This window comes from Microcebus murinus, chromosome 13, assembly GCF_040939455.1.
Source record: "Microcebus murinus isolate Inina chromosome 13, M.murinus_Inina_mat1.0, whole genome shotgun sequence".
Lineage (NCBI taxonomy): Eukaryota > Metazoa > Chordata > Mammalia > Primates > Cheirogaleidae > Microcebus > Microcebus murinus.
In genome coordinates this window covers 24275213-24295884 of record NC_134116.1, presented here as the reverse complement: position 1 = coordinate 24295884, position 20672 = coordinate 24275213, and the positions used below count along the sequence as shown (strand labels likewise).

Below are 20672 nucleotides of genomic sequence, written 5' to 3'. Positions count from 1 at the left end.
AGTCACCAGTGTGGTAAGCAGGAAGATACAATATTATACTTTGAGAACTCTGTTGAAGGACTATTTCCAACGCATGAGGTAGTTGAGGAAAAAAATATTAATTCATTTGCATAAATGTGTATTAGCTTTGTTTTGGGGACTTTGTTTGGGTGAGGCATTGATAGCTCTTGAGTATAACTGAAAACAAAGCCGAACAAAATACTTCCTCTGCTGTACTCCAAAGTGCTACAGGACAAATCCTACTGGGACTGTGCAAACCAAATGCTGGCAAGGTTGATAAATAACCTTAAGTTGAGAGATCAAGAGCAATTTAATTTCATAGGTGATATTTTAACTGAACCCTGAAAGATGGTAACATTTAGCAAGCAGAAAAGAAGAAAAGTGGAGGCTGAAAAGTACAGGGTCACTCTGGAGACTGTAACACAATTTAGCTGAAGCATAGGATGCTTAAAGTGGAGTGCTGGGAAATTTCAGGGTTCACATGAAATAAATTCACATGAAATGCTTAGGCTTGTACTCATTAGGAAATGGAAAGAACCACTGCAAGCTTTGGGTCAGAGAAGCAGTGCAATCAGAGCTGTGCTTTAGGAAGATTAATCTGGGAATCTGGAGGGAAGGATTTGAGCTGAGAGAGTGCTGGATTAGAAAGTCAGCAAGGAAGCTCTTGCATCTATCCAAGAAGAGCTAGTGAAATCTCACTCCTGGGTGGCAGAAATTCCAGTGCAGGAGAGGAGAAGTGAAAACACGAGGTATCTGATGAATGCAGAACAGCCTTTGCACATTTTTAAACCTCTAGCTGATGCCATCTCTAAAGCATCTTTGTATATTTTCAGCTTTGAAAAACTAAAGAAACTATAGTCATATTTATTTGTTATCCTTTTTCTTTTTATCTAATTATTATTTTTAAGAATAATTGATTTTTCAATCTAGGATTCTGACTTCCTCTGATAACTGAAACAGTCAAGTTTAAATTTAATATGTCTGGGAATATTAGCCTCTCATTTTCTCCTATTCTTTAGACCTGATTCCCAATTGCTTTCCTTTCCTTCTCTGTGGTTTCTCACAACTTCAATACTGAAGTTGTAGTGGGTGGCTGGCCACCTTCTCTTGGTGCAGACCAAGTCCAGTAGTTTGTGGATTATCATGCCACCTAACTCAAGGGGGTTTAAAATGTCACAAAGCCTAATGATCACATGAGGGAAAATATCCTTATTTTCTCAGAGACCATATTGAAAAATATATTTGAATCAGGCTTTCTTTAGCATAACCAAATTAATATCCACTGTTTAGAATTCTATCCAATCTCCATTTTCTCACCCTCATGATAGAATCTCTGTCTTTTTTTTTCCACCAATGATTTGAGGTTTATCTAAAACCTTCCCTGGGGCCCCTGGTTCACAGTGACTTTCTCTGGCTTCTGTACAGCTCAAAGCTTATAACATTCCTTTGACACATAATTCATACCCTGTGGAGATGCTGTTTCTATTGTAGTGAAGTTAACTTTATATCTTTATCAAGTTGTTTCATACTTAGAAATCCTACCTCCCTAACTAAATTATAAACTCCTTGAAGATAAGAAATTAGAGACTGAGCAAAATGCATTTTAGTTCTAGTCCTAATTTTTATTGGCATTATCGTGATTGTTCACACAGATTAAAGAGGAAAAATAAATCCCTACATTTAGAGACTTTTTTAAGTCAAAATTTTAAAAACAAAATCCTCACAGCTGCACTGTGAATTAAGTGTGTACATTTTACAGATGTTAAAGGATGGACAAACCTTGTATGAATTGCTTCAAGTCACTAATACATTTATCCCCAAATCTGCAATTGCCAATTGCTCTGGTGAGTCAGTATCCTGCTGACTTCCACCAAAGACGTGGCCAGCCTTCCTAGATGCTGCAGGCTGTCGTAACCCTCAGACCTCTCCTAGATCACACTGCCAGGGTTTACGCCATTCTGCCTTGCTTTCCTATTTACATCGTGACTGTCAGTACTCAAGACTGTTGCATTACCTGAGATTGTTATTCCAGCTTGTTGTGTGTGGTAGTTTGACTCTATTTATAATCTCCTCTGCCTTCCTCCATCCATCACTAAGTCCTGTATTGTCTCTGAAATCTGCAAGTCAAATATCTCACGTTATGATCATCATTTCTCTCCATTTCTGGCTGACTTTTTCTTGTATTTGAATCCCCACATCATTTTATCTTAGGAAATGGTCAATGAATTTACTGTTCTCCCCTATTATTATTATTTTTGCTTTCATTTCTCCCCTTACCCGATCTACATTCAATGGTCCAGTACTCCAATGCAGGTGAACACAATTCTACTCAGCTATGGATAATTCTGTAAGGAAAGGCATTCCAAATTCAGGTTATGTTTTGAAATTATCTGTCTACGTAGCACTTCAACACTATGAAAAATGTTATGTCACTTGTTTTGAAATAGAAGTATCTTGTATCAAATTATCTGAAATGTCTCTAGTATTAAACACATACATAATCATGCTATAATAGCTACTGTCTCAAAACGAAACAAAATCTTACCAAACTCCATGCTTTCTCTAGGCGCTCCCCCCCCATAAAACTGGCTTCCTTTGCAGCAAATCTCCATGAATTATTTCTGTATTTCTTATTTATTTTTATGTCTTGTACCTGCACTGATCACTGTGCTTTCTGCCCTGCCCCTTAACTGAAACTACATGTTCCACAAGTCACCAATGGTCTTTTCCTTATTAGATCCAATGATTAATTTTAATACTCATCTTACTGGTACTGTCAGCAACTTTTGATATATTTGATCTTTTCCTCTTTATCCTAAACACTTTCTTCATTTGTATTTTGAAATTGCCCACTCTCTTGGGATTCTTTTTACTTCTCTGTAAGTTTCCCTCCCTCCCTCCCTCCCTCCCTCCCTCCCTCCCTCCCTCCCTCCCTCCCTCCCTCCCTTCCTTCCTTCCTTCCTTCCTTCCTTCCTTCCTTCCTTCCTTCCTTCCTTCCTCCCTTCCTTCCTCCCTCCCTCCTTCCCTCTCTCCCTCTTTTTCTATCTCTTGCTTGCTTGCTTTCTTTTTCTTTCTTTCTTTCTTTGTTCTTTCTTTCCTTCTTTTCATCTGAATTCTCTTTATCTTCCTGACTCTGAAAGAGTTTCCTTCTGACCTTTATATTCTGTATACATTTTGCAATTTTATCTATTTTCATGGGTTTAACTATTGGCTCTATGCAGATGATTCAATTCATTACGTTGCTTTTTATCTCCAATCCATTGTTAGAACTGCGTTTTAGAAATCACCTCATAATTAAAGTTCTAAATGAGAATTAATCACCCATTCTGAGGACCAGATACAACAAAAACTAAACATGTTCTACCTTCTAACTTCAGTTACTGGCTCTATATTCATCCTGATTACCAGGTTCAAAACTACTAAAAGCTTTAACTTTTCTTTTCTTATATCATATAGGGAATCATCCTATAGTCAAATTTCATTCGTTATACTCATAAAAGAGCTTTTCCTTTCCCTTCCTTTTGGATTTCACTTGTTCTTACTGAGTTTATTCTAATATTCTCTTACCTCACCTATTGGAAATGGTGGTTGCAATGATTGTAACAGATATTTCTAAAACAAGGTCTGATATTTCTGTTCCTTTGCTCATTAATTATTAATATATTACCATAGTCTATAAAATGAAGTCCAAACCTAATTATATCATTGGTACTGAACCCCCTACCCCCATAGTGATCTGGCTCAACCTTCCTCTTTCCTAAATTTGTTCTCATTGGAATAAAGTTAAGATGATGGTTTTCTTCGCTGCCTGAAAGAGTTAACTTTATTCCAATTTGTGGTAACAGATTTTATCCCTAACACCAGCCAGCTCTTTTCCAGATTACTTCTGAGAATCATAAGGCAATTGAGCATGAAAAAATAAACAACAAATTTGTTGTTATAACTGGAAAAATTACCAATAGTATATTTCCTCCTGATACTTTAAAAGTAGTTTTTAATGTAATGGAGCACAGCACATTTGACCAAAACTACTTTGCTTCTTATATTATTTGCTATTATTATCAAGCACACTTGCAGACTCATTCCTTACATAACTTTGGTTGATCACCTCTCTATGAAGGCCAAGCATCCTAGGTGTGTCCTTAAGCAAAGCAATCAGTCCCCCTAACATACAAGGGACTGTGGGATCTGCTTAATCACTCATAGTACCTCCACATTCTTTGTTTTGCAATTTGTAGTATTCTAAAACATTTTTGCTTTTCAACTTATATTATTATTAGTAAACATTTAAAAAGTACCATTGCAAAAGAAATGGGGGCTCTGCTTATGGGAGTCAAATGAAAATAAACAATGTAAGTTGCTTTTCATAAAGTTTTTTTGTAAAAAGCTTTGCATATTTAAAGGTTTGAATATGATGGACAACAGAGGGGGACTCTAATGATACGTTTTTACTTTTGTATGTAGTGCCAAGATTACAGTAAGAATGGGGACAGTCAGCTAAGTGACAAGCAGTTGTTGAAACAAATACTTGATCAGAATGGGAAAAGTGATGCAGGTTAAGAGCAACTAAGAGAGTCGTTTCAGGTGAGATGGGATCTTGAAAATTAGTGGGAAGGGAGAGAAGGAACTTAAAGCAGGAGTAGATAAGCATTAGGGAGGAAAACAATTTTTTCCAAGACACTTCAGACTGATTGCAGGGGGGAATGGCAGAGACCATGGAAGAGAATAAGGAGGAAATTGCAGTGTAAGTAAAAGATGAAAAATTGTCAAAATAAGTGTGAGGATTTTTTCAATAACATGAAGTTACTGGTACTGAAAGGTGCCACCCAAATCAGCTCAACCTAGGGGAGCTAAGGTGACAGGCTAATGTCCTGGTAGCAGATGGTTTTCCATTTCCTTTCAATAAAGTATGAAGTTGAGCTTCCTGATAGCAAGTCAGCAAATATAAGGGCTTTGAAATTTACTTGCATTTATTGGAATCCGGTGCATATGCATGTATCTTTGGACACAAAGATACCTTATAAGTCTATGCCTAGGATATTTTCTTTCATATTTGTAAAAGAATGCAAAGATGTTAATAGGAATACAGATCTTGTGACGGTAGTATTTTTCAGCTCTCCATCTGCCTTCCTAGGAGAAATGTTCAATAGTGGATAAGGTCATGAGTCCAACATGGGAGGGACAAGGTGAGAATCTATCTTAACTCATAACTCCAAAGTGATTTTATTTTCTCGAGTTTTAAGGATGAGGAAACTGAGGTTCATAGAAGTTCCATAACTTACCTCAGGCCCTAGTCACATTGGATCATGATTTCAGATTCTGTTTCCCTCTTTATTTCCAAATGTCCTGTAGTACCCCAAATAATCATATTCTTAACATTTCTATCATCAACTTATAGCTTCTGTCCTTGGTTCTTGTTACTAGGAGTTGTTGACAAAGAACATACTTTCCTCCTTTTTCTTTTTTTAAATATTTTAGCACCTTACTAATATATTTACACTTCACTATCCTTACTTTTCAGCCTCAGGAATTGGAAATTCACTTTGAGCCTTTTAACACCTTGGCCTTACACTTCCTTTACTTTTGCTGTTAATTATTTGGCAAACCCTGCTGGTTTTGCTTCTCTTCCATCTGTAATTCATGAACACTGTCACTACTGTAGTTCAGAATTAAAACTTCCTTCCTCAGGACATCTTGAGGAGTCTATTAACAGTTTACCTGTCTTTAATAGTTTTCTCTTTCTAGTCCTACTTAGCCAGTGCTGCCTCATGCATTTGCTAAGCATCAGCTCTGGCATTTTACTTTCCAGTCAGCAACCATCAGGGGCTTTTATCTAATAAATAAAACTCCTTAGCCTGGCATTTAAAGCCCTCTAAGATCTGTCTCCAACCTACCCTTCAAGCATAATTTCCTTTTTATTACCCTTCATTCCCCTTCTTTCCAGGCAACCCAAATTTTCATTCATTTTCTATGTCAGCCTCATGTTTCTTGTACCTATGCTCTCAGGATTTCCTTTCTCCCTTCTTTATTATACTTTCTTCTGAGATTGTGTATCCAGTCCGTCTCCAGGTGCTACTGTTTCTCCCTCCTGTACATCGCTTGTATCTGCTTCTTCCTTTTTATGCTTCGCCACTGACTTTGAGCCCTGGCATTTTTCCACTGGCCTAGTTGAAGGAGCTCTTTTGTTTTCCCTCCCTCCCCACTGCTGCCATGATGATTTTTCTCTTGGGAAATTTTCAGCTACCATTTCTCTGCTGGGAACTTTTTGCCTACACTCCGTTTGTTGTTGCAAGTTCTTAGCTGGGTATCCAAGTCATATCCTGGCATTTTTTTTTTCATTTTTTTCTTTTTTTTCATTATATTATGGGGGTACAGATATTGTTAGGGTTACGTATATTGCCCCTGCCACCCCTCCCCCCGCCCCCACCATGCCAGAACTTCAAGTGTCTCCAACCCCCAGGTGGTGCACACTACACCCCATTATGTAAGTATACCCTTCCCCTCCCCCCTCTCCCACCTGCCCACCACCCGATAAAAGTTGTGGTTTTTTTTGACATTTTGGTTACATCGTATATCTTTGCCTCTCCCTAAGAAGGATTAGAGGTAGGTATTCCCTTTCCCCCACAATGCTCCATATCCCTAGGATGTGGGTCTCCTCACCTCCGAATCCCTGGTGGGTACTACCACCATTTGAGCACCATAGTTTTAATCAGTCAGTACCAATTTGATGACGAGTAGATGTGGAGCTCATTTTCCTGGTCTTGTGTCACCTCACTTTGATATCCTGGCATTTTTATGTCTTTCACACACCAGTCTTATTATCTCTTGCTGTAAGCCTTTCTTACAGTATGTACTTGGTCTGTTTGCGCATGTTAACTTGTACATCTGTTTGCTGTTCTACTCCTTCCTGGGATGTTTGCCCCTGCTTTCTTCTGCCCGACGAACTCCTACTTCATCATTTAATCTGCTGTTTAGATATGACCTCCTGACCCATTTCCCTGAGCACCCCAAGTAGAGTTAATTTGTCCATTTTCTGTGTGAGTATAACAGTGTTACTGACTTCCCTGTAAGTCTATGGTTGCTCTTGTCATGCTATATTACAATGGCTATTTTACCTGTGTGACTTTCATCTTAACTGTGTGTGGGGGGGCCATATATTATTCATATTTGTGTCTATAACATCTAACCTAATGGGGTACAACAAATATTTATTTAAAATTAGGCTGAATGAAAATAAACCTCAACATACCCAGGCTCAGCAGATGCTGGAAGTCTCATCCCAGTGGAGCAGTATTCCTCAGAGTAGCTTTTCCTGATGCCCTTACCCATCACACCAACTGGGAAGGATCCACCTTCCTCTGACATCCATAACACATTGTTAGTCCCGCTTTTTTGACACACTTAACTTGAATTTTGATGATTGGGAAGATTTTTTAAATTCCTTTTCTTCTAAATTGTAGACTCTGTTAGGGGAAAATTTCGTTACTCATCTTTTATCTCTTATAATATTTAGCACATATACTTTGCAAATATTAGAAGCAAAATAAATATAGGTAAAATAGACAAAAGGATGCATAACTCGTTTAATACTCATTGCACGGAGAATCAAAAACAATAGAACTTTGGGGGCACTTCGGAATAATTCATTCTAATTTTTTCATCATACCTATCAGGAAAAAGTTTAAAGAGCTTCTATCATATTTTCAAGATATCAACACTAAGAAAGGAAAAATTAGGAAAAGAAACAAAGTTTTGTGATTCTGAGGCAATGCTTTTATATATTTTCAATTATATGTTCTGACTTTAAGTATTTAAGGATCACATAAATCTTTTATGGATGATTTACATGGTAAATTACCTAATTTTTCAATGATAATTATATAAATTATAGAAAAATCTTTGTTAGATAAATATCAAAAAACAATGGATTTTCCATGGAGAGAAATTACTTTATTTAAAAATACTCTAATAACACCCTGGAAATCATATCAGATTGAGGAAGAAGATACTGAACTATTATAAAATGAGACCTTTATATTAAACATAATTGTCATTTCTAAGAAAGGACCTTAAGAAGAAAACTGCAAAGAAATTTCCTTTTGTCCTTAGAACTCACTTAGAAAAGGACCACATATTCAATAGCAATTTATTTCAATTTAAAATCAGTACAAGTATGTGATTAGTCATACGTATAAATATAAGTAATAAATAATGTCAATTACGGTCAAGTAGTTTTATTCATACAAGCAGGTCAGCTTATTAATGTAGTTCTCTGGTTTTGCATATTTTGCACATATATACTGCAAACTGTATGTATGTTATCATGGTTGCCATTTTATACAGATAAGTTAATTTCCTGTGTTTGAAAAATTGACAAACATTATATGTATTAAAGGTTAATATTGAGTTCTAAGCAAGAACATGTCATTGTTTTGGCCCCTATAAAACATTTCATTTTCAGAAAGGCTGGAGCATGGTTTCTAACCATTTTTTAATGTTTCCTATTTAAAAGGTAAATAAGATTTGTGGCCGTCCAGTAAGAACACCCACACAAAGCCCCCGTTGTTCTTTTGATCAGAGCAAAGAGAAGCATGGAATGAAGATGGCTACAAGGAATGGTGAAGAGACACTTGCCAACAGAAGAAAGTAAGACATTTGTTTTACAACCAGAAAGAGAAAAGAAAGTAAGCCATTAATTTTACAACAGAATAGAATATATTCAATTAAATAGAGCCAAATATAGTATCGAAGAAAAAAATAAGTGAACGCTCCTTAAATTTAAAATTCAATGGCTCTAATTTGGAAGATTAAGTTCAACTTGTGAGACCAATAAAACTTTCTGTGGTAATAGAAATTTTCTATAATATAATGTGGCAGGTCCTGGGCACCTATGACTATTGTGCACTTAAAATGTGGCTAGTGTGACTAAGGATCAAATATTTAATTTCATTTAATATGAATCTAAATTCCACATATGGCTAATGGCTAATGTATCAAACAGTGCAAAACAGAAAAAGAATATGTTTAAATGATGTTATAAGTATAACTGAGTAGTTAGGATCTGTTTAAAAAAATAGTTACATAAAAAGAAGTTTTCATGGGGGGCACAGTGGCTCATGCCTATAATCCCAGCACTGTGGGAAGCTGAGATGGGAGCATTGCTTAAGGCCACGAGTTCAAGATCAGCTTGAGTAAGATACTGAGACTCCATCTAATGAAACCTTAGCTATTGTGGTGGTGTGAACCTGCAGTCCTAGCTACCTGGGGGGATGAGCCCAGGAATTCAAGGTTGCAGTGAGCTATAGTTGCATCATTACACTCTGGCCTTGGTGAAGGAGCAAGATCCTGTCTCTAAAAAAAAAATAAAAATAAAAAAGGAAATGTCCATACCTTTCATGTGGAATGCTAAAAATGGCTATCTGTTGATTCAAAATGATAAAACTTGAATAGAGCTTGATTCTATAATTCACATTTATACCACCATGTCATCATTATTTTATACATTAAATCTCAGCCTTCATTAGTATCCCTTTGCTTGATGATTAGTGCTTGAACTGAAAAACTCTTAAAACTGGAGGAAACTATTATTTTTGTGTATGTGTATGTTTAGTTGACCAGTGTATATCCTGGCAAATACCAGATCCTCAGTGTTTTTTTTCAATTGAACTGTTCACTTATTAACTTAAATAATAATTTCTAATAGGACTTTATGATTTTTCACATGTGAAATATCTGACATAACTTTCCTCTCTATAATTTAAAAAATTTTTCTTTCCTGTTTTGGATAATGGACCAAATTGCCTCATTTCTCCTCAGAAGGGCTTATAAGCATGGGACAAAGATCTAGGCTATTGCTGGCTCTTTGCTACAGCTAAAAAGAATTAGCACTTTGCACTTAAAGTAGTACTTCTTTTTTTTTCCATCTAAACACCTATAATGATCAGTAGTTATTTCTTGCACTTAAAAAATCAGTATATTTTGTCTAGGGTGGTTTTTGTAATAAAACCCAGGTAAGAAAGATCTCATGTTCTTAAAGGGCATGTATGTTTCACTACCAAAACAACCTAGTTGGAAAACAAAATCCAACCCATAAAATTAACATTTACCCACTAGCAAAACTAAGCCAATACAGGAAAAAATGTTAGAAAATGGCTGAGGAACAATGAGGGGCTCATAGGACTGGAAAGTTTTAAAAGTATCTGTCCTGGCCATGTACAGACCTCCCTGTCACCAATCTTGCAAACTCATTATGTCTATGTCTCTGACCAGCCAGCCACTCTTAGCCATTGCCCATGAATCCAGGTAGTTCCATCACAGGCCAGTCTTATGCTATATAAAGTCAGCAACCAGAGGGATTGCCCTTGAGCCTACTTACACATGTCAATTTTACACTATTTGTTATGCCACTCTTGAGTGAAGCTTAATTGCCATGGCAGTATATTTATGCTTGTTGCCTACATATTTTGTAGATTTATCCATAAACTAGCCCTGAATTTTATTTGTCCTTTATCAATTGATTATTCTCCATGAAGTCGTAAATTTCAATTGAAGTAGGTGGGGCAATGTGTCAGGAGTTGGTGCAGAGTCTGGGCTACCTTTTTATGCAACTTATTTGTGCTTTCTCTACCTGCTTGAGCCTAATTTCCAATAGATCACCTCCACTGGATTTTATATTGCTTCTATACAAACTTAAACTTATAGCCTGGCAGATCAGATTTAGTTCATCATAGGCATCTCAGGTTACATAGTCACTTGCTAGCTCATGGTCACATTCAAGTATATAGTTTCTACCAGAGCTTAATTGCAAATCACCTATAAAAACCAACCAACCAACCCAACCAAGAAACTTTAGGTACCATTGAATGGATAAATTGGGTCATCTGGACTGAACATCAGAGAAGCTTGCAAGAAAAAGCTACAGAGCCTTTTCTTTTTCATACAAAAGCTCTTTTGGGCCACTCTATATATGGGTTATAGCAACACATCCAAGTGTATAATATTTTTTTCTCTAATATGTAAAGGGGTCCAAAAAGCACTAAGCCTCTTCCTAGATGTTAGGTTCTCTCAGGCGCAGAAATTTGCCTTTTATGTTAGAAGACTATCCTAATAAGATCTAGACCACATTTAGAAACCATGCTGAGTTGTTAAGCACTTGAAATGCCAATATTTTTCTCCACTAGAGGCATGCACATGTCTACTGAAGCATCTAGGATAATGTAATCAATATTTTATTGTCAGCATTATGTCCTATAGGATATCTAGACCATCAAGGCTCCTGTCTGACATAGACTGGGAAAGTTGCCATGAGGTCTAATAGTGAGGAGGTACTGTTGGCTTTGCCGGCTGAAAGTAGAATATTTCTGATTGTCTTCACTAATTGGTAAAGAGAGAAAAGCACTTGCCAAAACACTAGCTGGATAGCAGGAGTCAGGATGCGTTTTGAGTTTCTCTAGTGATCACCACATACAAAGGAGCATCCGTAATTGGAGTCACTCTCTGGCTGTTTATGATAAGCCAATCATTCTCCAAGTCCATCTTAGTTTGCCCAGAACAGTCAAAGAGGTGAGATAAATGGTGAGGTGTTAGGAATTACTGACACTGCATTTTTTCCTAGTTTCAGCAATTCCTGAGGGATTCTTTCGTTGTAGTATTTTTGCTGGGAGAGGTAGTTTTAGTTTTAATTTGGCTTTCACTCTATGAGTTGGGGAACCAGTGTGGGGATTGTACAAAGGGCAGGTATGTCTAGTATCTTTTTATGTGTTATAATTTAAGGTTTCAACTTAAATTTTCCACATCCTGAGCTAGTTTTCCCAGTGTGCTCTAAAACAATCGATCCTTTTCATGCTGTTTTTTTCCACCTCGTACTCATTCTAAGTTCACAAATATATTACCTTTATATGAAATTGTTCTGGACTATTGTCTGTTAATAAGCCAGTAGTTGCTTCTACAGTTTTTTTTTTTAATTATAATTCTTTTGCTTTAAAGGATTTTCTAAAATATTGTAAGTCATGTTATTTGCTCTTGTTTTTCAATATTTTCTTAGATGTTTTTGAATGTTTTTCCAAATGCATTTTAAAATATGTAACCTTAACATTTGTACCCCCATAATATGCTGAAATAAAATAAATAAATAAAAAGTTTTAAAAAACCCAGCAAAAAATGCATTTTAAAATATTTTTGTTGGGTTTCGATTGGAGTTATATTTAATACATTTGTTTGGACAACAATATATAATGTTATAAGGGGCTACTTATCTGAACTCCATTTCTAAGGTTGGTCTGTTTATGGGATTAGGTTTTCTATGGGAATGATCATATTATGCACTAGTACAGTCATTCGAACCAGAAGCTTGCTGCACCTGTTAAAACTCATATACCTTATGCACTATAGTCTAACTTCTTAGCATGCATCCTTGAGAAACTCTTGCTCATCTCCAAAGGAGGCATTCTTGAACATTTGTGGTAACTGAGAGTTAGAAGCAACCTCTATGTCCATAACTAAGAAAAATGAAAAAGTAAAGTGTAAGACTTTGAAACAGTCAGAAGCAGTCAGAAGCAATGAACACATTTTTATACAGCCAAAAGTATCACTGTGATTATAGAGAAAAAAGCTTTAAATAGAATGAGAACAATAATGCAACACCATTTATATAAATTAAAAATGTATAATTGATTCTCGGCCTCTTGGCTAAGATCAAGTGTAGCAAAAATGTATAAAATAAAATCAATATATAGTTTTCAAGGATAATATATAGGAAAGTATTTATATTAATTGTATACATTAGAATGGGTATTATAGAATGGTATTTATAGAAAGACATCCCTATAGAAAGGGATAAAGAAATAAATTAAGAGAGTAAAATAAATAAGGGTAGGAGTATTAAGTATACATTATGACAGTATGGAAGGAATTGAGGAGTGTGGTTAACTCAACTTTCTGTCTGAGAAAATATAGGCATGTTTTTATATGCATAAATATAAGTACATACAATTATTTTAAAATTTAGATGAAAAGTGTTTTTTAAAATCATGCTTTCCCCCTTAAAAATATTTAAAACCTTCCTAGCCAAAATTTTCATGAAAGTTGATGGTATTCAATTTTTTAATATTGTTTTCTTTATTATTTCATATGTTCAGCATAAATAATTTTTCATTAGTGTATAGTATATATAGTGACTCTCCAGATAGAGATAAAATACAATTGGCCAAGAACACTTGTTGACTTGTTTTGATTTCCTATTATAAGGCATTAATTAAAATAAAAATAAAAGCTTTTGTAAAGAAAAAATAGACCAGGGAAAAATAAATTTCCAAATGATCCATCCAAATGAGTAAAAAAAAACCCACTCCCTTGTGTAATTCATAAAAATAGAAGTTGGCCAGTCTCAGTGGTTCACACTGTACTACTAGCATTTTAGGAAGCTGAGGTGGGGAGGATCGCTTGAGGCCAGGAGTTCTAGACCAGCCTGGGTTACAGTGAGACCGTCTCTACAAAATTTTTAAAAAAGATTAGTTGGGCATGGTAGCAGGTGCCTGTAGTTCTACTACTCAGGAGGCTCTGGTGGAAAGATTGCTTGAGCCCTGGAGTTTGAGTTTGCAATGAGCTATGATCATGACACTGCAATATAATTTGGGTGTTAGAGTGAGACCCTGTCTTTAAAATATATATATATATATATATAAGTTAAAAAATAAATTAATATAAATTAATATTTTCTGAGTTAGGTTTTATAAATTAGTATGTTCTCCATGATAGTGTTAAAAGACAAAATTATAACAAATTTATTTATAGATCTAATTGGCTTTTATTTATGATTCATGAATCAGAACCATTCTGCAAAATAAAATGAGAGCTCTGACTGGCAATGTCAGAAGAGTGGTTTTTATAAGGTGGAACCAAGGAAACAGAACAATAGAAAAAAACCTAATTGGTTAACATCAGATTATATCAAGATACTTTTTTAAAGGGTTAAAGTAGAGGGGACTTTCTTATTACACTGACTCAAATAGACTGAAGTCTCCTGTTTTCAGGAAAACCTGATCTGTTTTGGGATCTATCGGCTTCCTTAAAGTCTCAGTTTGATGGAACAGCATTTAGGATGAGTGACTTTAATTTGTTTGCTCTGGTCTGTTGGGGCCCTGTTAGGAGCTTAGTTCAAAATAATGGCCTTCTGTAATTTTTTGTTTAAGCATAGTTTTTCTTAGCTATTCTTTTTTTATTTACTTTGGGCAATTCCTATAAGAATAACTCTAGCAGAAACTATTTTCTATAAATTTAAAACAAGCCAAAACTATTAAAATAAAGCTGCAAACAAAATAATTTAACAGTTTTTATAGTTTAATATAGTTTCTGTGGGAGTTGAAAAAATATTATAGAAATTATAAAATGCATCAGTGGCTTTGCCAATGTAAATAAAAATAAATGCTATTCCATGTTTGCTATTTTCATATAAATAAGGCATAGGCTTTTAAAGTTATACTATCCTGTCATGGTTTACTTTAGATTTAGTGTATTATGAAAGTTTTGTTGTTTAAAATTGTTAGAATTATTGCCCCTTCACTTAAAAAGATCTCATCAAGTCTTCATGAGAGAGGAAGAGTCTTATTTATGTAGCTTTCCAGTATTCAAACAATTCCTTTGAGGTCATGTTAACATGACAGTAAGGGAGGAGGAAAATTGATTTTCTCCACCCTTCTACATTGGTTGGCTGGGGTATGAATGAAATTGACGTAAGGCAGATTGACAGGAGAAAAACCATTTTAATTATGTATATTTGCATGGGAGTCCCACAGAAATATGAGACTCCAAGGCCCAGGTGATTGAAGCTTAGATAGCACCCTGAACTACAGAAAGAAATAGGGGCTTGGGGTTTCTAGGGCGTGGTGGAGACAAGTTAGTGGAGCCTGAGGGGACGAAATGTATGATGAATAAAGTTGCCTTGTTGTACAGGTAAAAGTCTCTCGGGTGATAAAAGTTGTCTCCTAAAAGTTCTCTCCCTGATTCAGATACCTTTATTAATGAAAATTTCGTTTATAGATGTAAACTTCTTTTACAAAAGGTCAGCTTTTCAGAGCTACTTCTGTGTCTTCAGTTTCTCAAAATAACCATCTCAAAATTTAACTGATGTGCCAAAGAGTTATATTTTGAGGTGCCATATTCTGGTCTCCAACAGCCATATTTTGGAGTGGTATGTCCTGGCCCCCAGCATTACCATTGTTCTCTTATAAAAAATTTGACTAGCCACCTTTTTTTTTTTAAGTGATGATTAACCAGTCTTTGTTTTATAATGGAAATGTTTAGTCTGTTTTTATACAGTAATATGATATCCTGAAGGTAGTTGGGCTTAAGGCTGCCATCTTGCTTTGTTTTCTCTTTACTCCATGTCTTTTTCTTTATTCCTCTTTTCTTGTCTTCTTTTGTGTTTAACAGATATTTATTATAATTTTCCTCTTGTAGGCTTTTAGATTTGTATTTCTTTATTATTCTCTTAATGGCTATGATAGAGATCACAATATGCAATTTTAATTTTTACTACTTTAAATTATTAATAGAACTTTTACTACTTCATTGAATAATAATATAAGAGACTTAGAACAGTTTCACTCCATTACTCTCTTTCTATCCTTAGTGTTATTTTGCCAACAGACATCTTATTTTTACCAATGTTTTCACAACAAGACAATTATTGTTGTTCTTATTTTTAGATAGTCAATATTTATTTATAATTGCTGTCATATTTTATTCTTTTGGGTGTTCTTTAGTTTTCAGTTTTGTGTGTTTATGTAGAATTATTTTGCTTTAGCTTTGGTATACCTTTCATGGATTATTATTAGTGATGGATTTTTGCAGCTTTTGTTTGTACAGATCTTCCTTCATTTTTAAAGAATATTTTCAGTAGGTCTTGAATTCTACATTGTTGCCAGCTACCATTTTTAAGACTATCAATGTCCAAGCCATAATTAAGTTCTTGATATAACACTGTGTGTGTATGTAGTATGGAAAGTTCAATGGGATACATTTAAGATGAGAAATAACTAGGATAGTGGTTGCACCTGTTACCCTACTCACATCCCTTTCACCTGTCCCATTTATATGATTCCTGGCTTCTGTGTTATGGCTACTGCTAACTCACAGCCACCCTATTCTCTGGGGAATTGTCCCCAATAAACAAAAGCCATCTGTATTCTTTATCTATTGCTATCTAACACAGCATTCCAAAATTTAATCACTTAAAACAACAATAAGCATTTATTATGCGATTTTATGTGTGTTAGGAATTTGGGAATTAATTAGCTGTGGGACTTTGGCTATGGGTCTTTCAAGAGACTGCTGTCAAGAAGTCAGCTGGGGCTGTGGTCATCTGAAGGCTTAAGTGGGACTGGAGTATCCTCTCCAGACTTAGCTCACTCGTGTGGCTATTGGCAGGAGGCCTCAGTTTCTTGTCATGATGACCTCTCTGCAGGGCTGCCTGAGTGTTCTCATAACATCGTACTGGCTTCCCTCAGGACAAGGAATCCAAGATTGAGCAAGGCAGAGGTGTAGTCTTTTATGATCTGATCTCAGAAGTCACATAGTGTCTCATTTCTACAATTTTCCATAGGTTATGCAAGTCAGCTCTCTTCAGTGTAGAAGGGGACTACACAAAAACATGAAAGGGAAGATTGTTGGGGATCATTTTGGAGAATGGCTACCACCCATCTCATCCACCTGTGGAAGAGGGTTAGACCCCACATACCTCAGGTGCTTGCAGTCACAGGCTGTGACTCACTGACATGGAGCTAGAAGAGGCTTGTCCCTTGCTTCAAGGTGATAGGACCGTATGTGTGATGAAGTATATACTTCAGCCACTCCCCATGGTATCAGGCTGAAGCCGAGACCACATCGCCACTTAGCTTCTTCCTGCACACCCCATCCCACGTTCCTTATTCCCTCTCCCCAAGCACTCCCCAGAAGAATCATCTGCATCCAAACTCCTGTCTCGGGCACTGCTTCTAAAGAATCTGACCCAGAGATGTCTGAATTTGAAAAAGTACCTAAAATAAACACAGAATGTGTATAAACTAAGGCATGGTTATAGTAACCTGTCCTGACTATTGATAATTCTCTTAATATTCCCACATTTCTAACTTTTTTTTTCTTTTTTTGTTTTTTTCTCCCCTTCCCTATTTTCATTTTATGGAGAACCCTTCTATTGAATACATTGCCTTTTCCTTGTTATATTTCTAACATTTGAAGAAGGAAATTTTACCTATTAAACTGTGTCCCTGGATAAAGAGTTGTGCTAAGCTCGTTCATGGGCTGTGTAAGTTTTCTTTTAGCTTGGGAAGAGGGGAACCAAACCATAAAGTTTGGATGTAATCTTACTAATTCAATCTACCCTATTTTTTTTTTTTTTTTGGTTTAAATAGCATGCTAAAAATGCACTAATTGAAGACTGAGTGCTTGATACAGACCAGTCACAGAGGTTTCCAAAGTTGAGAAAGGCAAGAAAGAGCTACTGCCCCTTTAAACTGCCAATAAAGCATCCCTATTTGGCCTTTTTGGGCAGGAACCAAATCAACACAGCTGTAAAGTACATTGCACTCATGTAGCTGTCTAAACCAGCCCTGACAGAGTGATTTCCCTGTGGCAGTTCCTGCTCCCTGCTTGATTTCTCGAAGTTAGTTGGTAAGAATAAGCTATTAGCAAGCTTAAATCGGTGATAATTAGCTGAACATTATTATTTCAAAGTGGTGTGGCTGTGCCAATTAAGTGGGTAATTAGGAAAACCCCAGGACAATAAATTAAGACGGAGTCTCAACATCAGTGCCCCATCTGTTCTCCAGCAAGCATTCCAATTACCCAAGCCTCTCACTGAGGCGTGTGCAACTGAGGGGATTGGCTACAGGCATGGGTGTGTATTTGGGTAATAGTGACTATCCTAGGTGCTTGGTAAAAAGAAGGTGGTTTTAATATCAGAGGAGATTTTGATGTCAAGGTGAGGAAAGGAGAATTTTTAGAAATATTGAAATTTTAATGTTTAAAACAAAATATAATTTGAATTGTTTTACGGGGCTTTGCTTTTCTCAGTTTTCTCATCAGGATGTAATTGGAATATTGTTTCAGTAGGCATTTCGATTTTATGCTAATGCATTTATTAAATTGCTATCTGAGTGAGAATATTATCACTTGAAACATTAACAATTTTATGTATTGAGAATGGGAACTAAAGAGGACATTTGAAATTGCAGAATTTAAGGAGAGGAATGAGGCAGGGAATGATTCTGATTCAGGATGTCACTGTCAAAACAAATTAATATCCTATACACCAAAGAAAAATGCAGTGAAGTGGTTAAAATAATACAATGTAGGAAAAAAATTTTAAACATATATCAAATGAAGAGCACTTAATCTTATTCAGGATTATTGTCAAGGTAGATGGAATAGATTCATATTAAATGGGATCAGTTAGCTTAAAATACATGAGTTACAGTTACATAGTCAAATCCTATCTAAGGCAATACTTTATAAAATAACAAAACCAATGTTAATTAAATTTTAAAATAATATTACACACTGGTTTGTGTGTTTGGTAATATGGTAAATTAGTATTGAGATATATTGGGCTTAATGATGAATTGTAAATACAAACATTCAGTGGACAAAAATATTCATAGTTCAGAAAAAAAGTCAATTCTGTGAGAAAAAAACTCAATATCATTTATATTACTAGAGGAAAGCAATTTACAATCTATTTCCTAAATGGAAGTTAGCTCTTTCAGGTGCCATTATTATTTATTACCTGTACGTTTAATTTATGAAAATAAAGGTCATGTTCCCTTCAATGAGAAAATTTCTGTTTAATTTAAAACAGTGCTTATGAAGTGGTGGTAGTGAGGGCTTGCAGGGCAGGGCAGGCCAAGCCAAGACAAAGGTTTGGATAGGGGGCCAGAGGTGAGACCAGATAGGCACTGAGGGAACACAATCTGCAAGACAGGCCAGAGTCAAGACCTACATGAATAATAAAAATCAGGACCTGCAGAGGGTCAAAAACCAGGCACACAGGAAAAACAAATGCCAGAGGGCAGAAGAAACATATGGCAAAAGTTTAAGCTAGTGGTTCCTAACCTTTCAGGATCATATATCCCACTGAGAATCTGATAAAATGTTCCCAGGAAAAGAAAGTTCATAAACAAATACATGCAAAATTTTGTTGCATTGAAAAACACTTTGCTCTACTTAAAACTAATATTAAAAATATAAAATTCATTTAAAAGATTCGCTTTTATTAAATACTTTCTAGATATTCATGGAAAAATTAATGGCAATTTCATGAAACATGTTAAACTAAATCCACACAATGGAAAAGAAAACTAATATTAAACACAACTTGTCCTGAAAGAAGAGATAGCTTCAACCAGTAGGTATGAACTAGAAGTTAAAATTGTGATTGGTCTTAGATACGGCTATGTGCACATATGTTTGGTATCCAGCAGATACCCACTTATTGTTTGGATGGTATTAACTATTGGAAATTATAGAAAACTTATGGAACTATCGATAGCTGCCATTAGAACTCTGGTAGTTCACTTTCTTAGATGAGAGTAGGCTTAATTCAGGGAGCACAAGATTTATCCTAAACCCTTCAAGTCCCATTGCTGTTCCATAATGCCATGGTTTTCAAGTCACTTTATGACATCTGTCATCCTGAGACTGTCAACTTCAGGTTAATGAGAGTAGAAATAAATTTCCCCGGATTTCTCACTACAGAAAGAATAGAAAGGCATAATTTTTCTAGTCATAGGATGAATAACCTTTAAATTGGACAGTTTTCAAACTGGTTTTCCAAAAACCTATTTCCTTGTAGCAGCTTTGCCAGATGAGAGCTAGAAGCTTTCAATAGTGTGTGTAATGATTACTGTAGGGTTATCTCATTTATAAGTCTCAAAATACCCCTCCACCAAGGAATTCAAACTGTGAATGAAATTCTCTTCACCTAATATATCTGAGAGGATGTTTTATTTTCTCACAAAAAGTGAATCTTCTATTTCTTTTCCTTTGGAAAGTCAGTAAACATCCGCCTAGTTGAAAAGAACCACAAATTCAGCTCCTCCCCGCCCCCACATTTTTTTTTTATTTTTATTTTTTTGCTGAACATCTTGAAGAGGCGAGGAGGACTGAAGTTCATGCTATGTTGAAATTTATTATTTTTGTAGGAGTGTATAAAAATTATTTCAGAATTTTTCATAGAATCTATGGGGCATAAATTAAGATGAAGAGAGAAGCTTGCTCTTTTAACCAAAGTAGCAAAATTAATTGCATTTAGAAGCATCATGGGTCCTCCATCTACAGCCAAGAATACCAAGCACTATCTTCCACTTTGTTTTGTGTGGTAAAGAACATTTCCAACATTTTAAATCTATCAATGGCATTTGATATGTCTAAAAAATTCATACATACATTAGGGAAAAATAGAAAGAAGGAAGCACCAAGAGATATCAATATCTTTCTTCAGTTGCATGTTGAATGGAAATGACAAAGCTGCAAATTCCCTCATGGTTTTCCTCAAACTAGTAGAAAAAATGTGCATCTATAAAGTGAATTACATCATTTGGTAGAGACAGAGCTTTTTCTTTTTCCATCCTCACTACAAAACACAAATCAGATCAACCATTGCCAGGGCAAACGACTTC

The 20672-nt window shown here is 35.6% G+C and overlaps 1 protein-coding gene across 1 annotated transcript in view; it reads left to right on the top strand.

Annotated features, from left to right (window-relative positions):
- The window catches only part of GPC5 (glypican 5), a 1282273-nt gene that overhangs the window by 281827 nt on the left and 979774 nt on the right, over positions 1–20672 (top strand). The window contains exon 4 of the mRNA XM_020290272.2: positions 8513–8646. Within this exon, the coding sequence (XP_020145861.2) occupies positions 8513–8646 (134 nt within the window). The remainder of the gene's footprint in view (positions 1–8512; positions 8647–20672) is intronic.